The sequence below is a fragment of the Mustelus asterias genome, chromosome 16, assembly GCF_964213995.1.
Source record: "Mustelus asterias chromosome 16, sMusAst1.hap1.1, whole genome shotgun sequence".
Lineage (NCBI taxonomy): Eukaryota > Metazoa > Chordata > Chondrichthyes > Carcharhiniformes > Triakidae > Mustelus > Mustelus asterias.
In genome coordinates this window covers 52664310-52671697 of record NC_135816.1, presented here as the reverse complement: position 1 = coordinate 52671697, position 7388 = coordinate 52664310, and the positions used below count along the sequence as shown (strand labels likewise).

At 47.1% G+C, this 7388-nt stretch overlaps 1 protein-coding gene across 1 annotated transcript; it reads right to left on the bottom strand.

The window, feature by feature from the left end:
* Positions 1–2315: 2315 nt before the first annotated feature.
* On the bottom strand, positions 2316–6786 carry adrb2a (adrenoceptor beta 2, surface a). The gene has a single exon (XM_078231121.1). It carries the CDS (start codon positions 5348–5350, stop codon positions 4085–4087), a length of 1266 nt encoding a protein of 421 aa, XP_078087247.1. The 5' UTR covers positions 5351–6786; the 3' UTR covers positions 2316–4084.
* Positions 6787–7388: the final 602 nt, after the last annotated feature.

Genomic DNA, 7388 nt, shown 5'->3' with positions numbered 1-7388 from the left:
TGTTTATGAGCAGATCTCCCACTCACCTGACCAAGGAGCAGCGCTCGGAAAGCTAGTGGCGTTTGCTACCAAATAAACCTGTTGGACTTTAACCTGGTGTTGTTAGACTCCTTACTGTGTTTACCCCAGTCCAACGCCGGCATCTCCACATCATGAATTTGGATATGACATGCACAAACCTCTCAAGTGTCCTGGAATGTGCAGATGACTGGGGAATGGAGCCCTGCCCATGTGTCCGAGTATTGTCCGATCAGTGTGACTTAGACCAATTGGATTTACAGTCTGGCAGCTTCACATCTCGCTCCACTGTGTGAATCTCAGCTTAAACCTCAAACGTACCCAAAAACCTCCGCCCCATTCGTCCGCTTAAGGTGCACTTAATACTACAAATTAAGCATTAGTGTAAAAATGGTTACAGCTTCTCATCAACACTAAACGTGCACATTAGAAATTGACTCTGAAGTGAAATGGAGTGAATCTTCGTTCTCAGGGAATCATGCCAGACTCCGGATTCAGACTGCATTTACACTGTTAAGCGCAGTATTGTTGTGCAATGCAACAAGTCCTAAAGTTGTAGTGTAAGTGCATCCGTCGTCCAAATTGCCTTTGGCATAAATGTATACATATTATTTAAAGATTATATATATATAGTGTTCTGCACCATGCATAATCAATAATGGCTAACAGTTTGATGTGAACAACGAAATAGCCGGGTTTTGGAAACAGAGAAAGTAAAAGCAGCAGTAGGTCATTCGGCCCTTCGAGCCTGAACCTAAGATCTGTCTGAATGACTGTTGCCCCAAGAAAGTCCTTCCCTCTGGATTCATTTGCGTGTATCGGTGCAGTTTTATCGGTGGGATGTGATTGAATGAGAAACAGCCCCAGATTGATTGCAGTTAGTGTAATATCCGTCTATGTCCATTTTTTTTATATACTCATGTCATGCATAACAGCTTCTTATAACACTCAGTTCATACGAATTGTAGTTTGTACTGGGTCCAGTCTTTGACGTTCTCTTTCCTATAGGTGTCACTTGCGAGTCACTGAAATCCCTGGTTCACGGTTAGATTTACGGTATTGAAGAAGAGTTGTGTCACATTCATAACATATACACGTGCATACAATTTGGTCTAATCCAGTTACTTGTTAGAGTATTGTAACAAATACCAATGAAAACTGAGTGTAATAACTTCCTCTATTACTTGGTGTAAGGCGATATCAATAGCAGGAAAGATAAACAATGGTGTATTGGGGGAAACCCAAACTATCAAAGCTTTGACAAAGGGTCATCTGGACTCGAAACGTTAGCTCTTTTCTCTCCTTACTGGTGCTGCCAGAACTGCTGAGATTTTCCAGCGTTTTCTCTTTTGGTTTCAGATTCCAGCATCCGCAGTAATTTGCTTTTATATAATGGTGTTTTGGGACTGTACAAGCACCGGCAGAATATAACGTTTCTAATGGTAAAGATTTGCAAGTGAAATGGGGGATTTAGAAGAAACCCGACACTAAACCTTTTTAGTCTATTTTTTCCTTATCCACACCCCCTCCCGCCAATCTTGGGGAACTTCCTATTTCAGAGCTGCTCCAAAAGGTTATTCAATAAATTATTCTTTCTTGTTGAATGTTTAAAATGCGTATTTAAACAAACTTTTAAAAGACACATATTTGTACAATGATTATATGTCCGCAGTTGAACTGCTTTGGGAATCAGAAGTGTTCAAGCACCCCGTGTATATCACAGGGAAGTCAATCTGAGAAGGTTCTAGAATCTGCGTACCACAAATTGTGAATTGTTTCCAGCATCTGATTCAGCGTTGAAACCCGTTCCTGTTAAAATGCTACCTCCTAAACTACCTGCAATCAATTAAACTCCTCGAGGAAACGGGTAAAACCAGTCGCTGGGTGTAATTTACCAAGCTCCTGTACCAAGTGACGAGATCACAGAGATAGCCAGAAATTATTGAGTATTACTAAGGGCTGATTTAAAAACAGATGTGCACATATATGCTTCCAAATGGTTCCACTGGAAAGTAAATATATTTGGAGTTAGGCATTGCAAAGTTGGACACTGATCGGGATCTTCCTCCCGGCTAATCGCCGACTTTGTACTTGTTTTAAAAGGTCATGGATAGTTGATGTTTTAATTGGGTCAATATTTTGTTAACTCTTTACTATCTAGCTTTTACTCCCTGCGTTTTAGTGTTTTGCAAGCCAACGTGCATAGGACCGTCTCTCGCATTTACAAAGACTTGAAACTCTTGACATGCAACATAATAAGGTACTTTGTTATAAAAAGACACTCGGTAGTCACAGAGTTGAGGTTGAATTTATTGCAAAGAGTTTGTGTGTTTGTTAACGAAACCGAAATTCTTCCTATTTAACTACTGTTCTGACAGATAATATGCAATTCTTCCCAAATATCAGTCCAAAAGACGGTCACAGAATCTAAGACTACGTCCTTTCTGAGCTACTTTTAAGTGGCTGGATTTTAATGAGCAAAGCGAATGCACAACATTGGAGGAGGGACGTCCAGTTTGAAACAAAACATTCACCGGTTTCAATCCAAAATCACACCACTGAAATGATCTGAATATATAAAGTTTTATTTTGTACACGAACAACAGCCAAACATTGATTCGAAATAATAAATATCCAAAAATGTCTCATTTCTCAATTGCTTCAATTCATATGAAAGACCAAAATAGTTCTATGTCTTGTTTTCCATGGTTGTGCGAAAATATATCGACCAGGGAGGACATCAAGTAAACATTGAACTGCCCCATGCCTGTTCAGCGCCGAAATAACAAGCATTATTGCACATAAACCCACAAAATATCCGCTTCAAGCGTTGGCGTACAAGAGAATTCCAATACCCGGACACAGAAACTAAACAAATGCCCACAAAAATAAAACAAAACCCTAAGATTGAACGTTTCAGTAAGATAGCTTTTGACTGACATCGGTACAAGTTAACCATTTACCATGGAAGTCTCAGAGCTTTCAGGTCAGGTCACTGTTGTCGACAGTGTGCGGTCGATGCTGAATCACATTGAAAGCACGCAGGCCTCTGAACGTGCTGGGGGGCGGGGGGGGGGGGGGGGCGTGGGGGGAGGTGGAGAGGGCAAAATTACAGGTAATGTACAGACCTCATCTTCATTTTAACACCAAACGTCCAAACAGCTTGAGTGCCGATTCGAAAGTGCAACATTGCAAAGTACGCTTATGCACTTAAAGGTCACGATGAACACACACACATACAAGTACAGACACAAGCATGTGAACACGCCGGCAACATGAACACACACATTTATTATCCATTTTGTGAATGTTCGTGGAAAAATAATGGGGTTAGCTAACTCCTAGCTCTCTAATTGCGCTCACCAGTTAGTCAACCTGCTGAAAGTCTCTAACCTAAAGAAATCAGCTGACAACAACCCCTCCTCCTCCTGATGCCCAAACATTCCAACATGATCGCCCACAACTGCACTGTGCATCTCCACTGTGCTGTGATGTACTCCCTTCACACACACTGTAATGAATTGGTCAGCACTTTCTGCGCGCTTATACCCCAGGCATTTACTCTTTAACTTCCTAACAGCTACTGTAGTGACTGGACTCCCAACATTTCCAGGGAACTCATTCAACTCTACAACTTGTTTGGAATCACTTTGGACCGAACTCTTTCAAGTTTTGCCACCCTGCTCACAGCCCAGTATAAACAATTAGCATCCCGATGGAAAATACAAACAAGAAAAATAATGCTCTCAGTAAGGTCGACATGGCCTTTAGAAATAGGCATCATGCGAGTTTGTAAACATTTAGACATTCACTGTTAATGCTCACGTAGCAACACTCGATTCTTGTCCTTCTGTTTGCAGTGAGCTGGCCACATCTCCTAGAGGTGACACACACTACCACCAAATGTTGCTGCATTGCAATTGACAGAATTATGAGGTAGGCGAATGCATGAAGTTGGGACACGCGTGTTACTGAGCTGCAAATCTCACAAAGTCCCTTTGGAAGGCTACTGAGTCCCGCACCACCACTGATGCCTCACTCCGGTGTCTTCTCCACCGGATGCCGATTAGATGACCGAGTCGAGCAGCCGGTGCTGCTTGCCGCTGGTGTCGGGGCTGCAGCTGGGCGGAGTGCCCGTCACCGAGGCAGCGCCACAGTGCAGCATGCAGCCGTTCTCCGGGCGCTCCTCGTTGGGCACCGGGTTCTCGTTGGGGTAGCTGCTGTGGTGCGCCGAGGGCAGGGAACCCCTGCAGCCCCACAGCACCGTCTTGAAGGCGTGCCTGAAGTCGGAGCTCCGGCAGTAAATCAGGGGGTTGAAGGCAGAGTTGGAGTAGCCCACCCAGTTCAGGAAAGTGAAGGCGGTGTTGGAGATGCTGTCTTTGAAGATGACATTGACGATGTTCACCACGAAGAAGGGCAGCCAGCAGAGTGTGAAGACGCCCATTATAATCCCCAGCGTCTTAAGAGCTTTGTGCTCCTTCAGGTTGAGAAACCTGGACGTCCTTTTGTGGCCGGGCTTGCCAGCCTTGCCATTGGCAGTGGGCACAGCAGCAGCGTGGGTCAGGTTGTTGTTGTGGTTGTTGAAGCGACCCTGGCACTTGTTGATCTTCTTCAGCTGCTGCCTGGCTTCCTGAAAGACCCGGGTGTAGAGGAAGATCATGACCAGCAGCGGAAAGTAGAAGGACACGATGGAGGAGGAGATGGCGAACTCCTTGTTGGTGAGGAACTCGCAGCAGCTCGGGTCGGCGTAACATTTCATGGACTCCTGGTCGTCCAGCCTCCACCAGCCCATGTAGATGGGCAAGAAGGAGGTGAGAGCCGCCACCAACCACACTATCAACACCACCATCCGCGCCTTGCACTTGGTCAGCAGGCTCTGGTAGCGGAAGGGCGAGGTGATGGCCAGGTAGCGGTCCAGGGCGATCACACACAGGGTGCCAATACTCGCCGTAACGCACAGCACGTCCACCGAGGTCCAGAAGTCGCACCAGAAGTTTTCAAAGTACCAGACGCCGGTAATGCTGCGGACTCCGCCGAAAGGCACGACGACCAGTCCCATCACCAGGTCCGCACAGGCCAGCGAGGTGATGAAATAGTTAGTGACCGTCTGCAGCCGCTGGAAACGGGCGATCGCCGTGATCACCAACACGTTGCCGAAGACTATCACCAGCACGATTACCGACATGACAATACTGACAATGATCTTCCCGGCGGGGCTCAGCTCCTTCCTGGCGCTTGTGCTGTCGGTGGCCGGAGCCGAGCTGGCGTTCAGCAGCTCCGGGGCCAGGGAGTAGTAGGTGCCCTCCTCCGAGCTGGTAACCTGAGATCCCATCTCCAAGGGGGGGGCGGCCAGAGCAGCTCAACTAAGCGGCAGAAGCTTGTTCCCTCCCCCTACTTCTGTCAAACGGCGGCCCGGCTTCTGTCTCTCCCCCCCCGGCCGGCCACTCGGCCCCCTCGCACTCTCCTGTGCATAGCTGTGCTTTCGGAAAGCTGTACCAAAGCTTTCGCCTCTCTCTCTACTTATAGCCACACAGAGGACGTCATCTCCTTATCAGACCAATGGCTGTATATTTTGTAACTTCAAACTGCACAGACTGCGCAGACAACCTCTGTTCCTGACACTATTTACCCTCCAGCGTGAGAAAGAGGCACAACATCCCTGTTCATTCTGCTCCCGGGGGTTGATTCAAGGCACCGACTCTACCTGCAGCGTGTTTTAGAGTGTATTTAAAAGTGTCACAGGTAGGCTTACATTAACACTGCAATGAAGTCATTGTGAGCACCGCCCCCCCCCCCCCCCACTCCCCACTCAGGCAGCTCACACTATTCATTTTCCCAATTAGCTACAGTCACAAAACACACTATTATTGCAAAGTCTTTTCAGGGATATTGGGTGCAAAAACTCATCTCTCTCTCAAGCATTTTCTGTTTTTATTTCAAAAACACTGACTTGCCAGATTCCAACCTACAGTCAGAGTGGTGGCAACACGGCCACTAAAGTTTTTGAGGAAGTTTCTCTCTCCGGCTGACTGAGTTTGCTGGGGGGGGGGGGGGGTTCCGAGGTACCAACCCAACACCCACCTGACTTCAGTTTCACCCTCTCCCCGTGTCTCAATGGATGGAAATCATTGCCATTTGGCCCATCGAGCCTGCACCAACAATAATCCCACCCAGGCCCTATCCCCGAAACCCCCACATATTTACCCTGCTAATCCCCCTGATACTAAGGGGCAATTTAGCATGGCCAATCCACCTGACCTGCACATCTTTGGACTGTGGGAGGAAACCGGAGCACCCAGAGGAAACCCACGCAGGCACGGGGAGAATGTGCAGACTCCACACAGACAGTGACCCGAAGCCGGGAATCAAACCTCGGTCCCTGGCGCTGTGAGGCAGCAGTGCTAACCACTGCGCCGCCCCGAGTGTTGCTTTTATTTCTGACTGCAGAGTTTCCGCTCCCAGGGTATTGGAGAGCTTTGACGGATTGGCAGTGGAGAGGGAGACACACACACACGAGTTATTGGTTTCACTCTCCGCCGTGCCACACGCTGCTGCCAACAGGCGCTTTGCCACAGGAGGGTGACTTTCCATCAGCAGAGCAATGAAGAGTTTCGGAGCCGGCCACTGGATGATTTGAACGCGACACAAGCCCAACTACATTCTGATCCGTGAACAGGATTCATTCCAGCGTCCAAAGTTCTACGATAGTGTTTCCAATTTGTTTATCATAAAATACAGTGTGAAAAAAAGAAATAAAACTCACATTGATATCTGCACAGTGTCGAGTACTGATATCTTGCACAGGGAAAGTGCAAGTTCTTGGGAAAGTCATAGAGTCATAGAGGTTTACAGCATGGAAACAGGCCCTTCGGCCCAACTTCTCCATGCCGCCCCCTTTTTAACCCCTAAGCTAGTCCCAAATGATAGAGTCATAGAGGTTTACAGCACAGCTTTCAGATATGTTCAAGTCTGCCCGACTTGTCTGTTGGTTGTGATGAGCGCTCCGGGATGTTTTACTCTGCTTTCTTGCAGGAAAAATAAATCTCGCTACCTAAATGCAAACAGTTACGCGCGCAGAATTGTAGCTTCTCTGGAGAAATTGCTGGAACCTGCTCAAGTTGTTTTATACTGGAGACCTGTTAAGGCAAACGCTGGATTGCTCAATTCCCCCGTCTCAGTTTTTGATTTACAAGGAGACAATTGTAATGCCTCAGTGCGGGGATCCAGCTGGGGCTGAACTATCTATCGCATGCTCAGAGAGAGTCAATGAAAACTCTCCCTCAGCTTGGCGTTTTTACAAAAGATTTATTCGGGCGATATATTTGAAGGCAGAAAAGCAGTAGGTCTACTGCCATTTCCCTGAGAAAATA

Coding starts and splice junctions, on each gene's coding strand:
- adrb2a (XM_078231121.1), bottom strand. CDS start 5,350: ATGGGATCTCAGGTTACCAGCTCGGAGGAGGGCACCTACTACTCCCTG.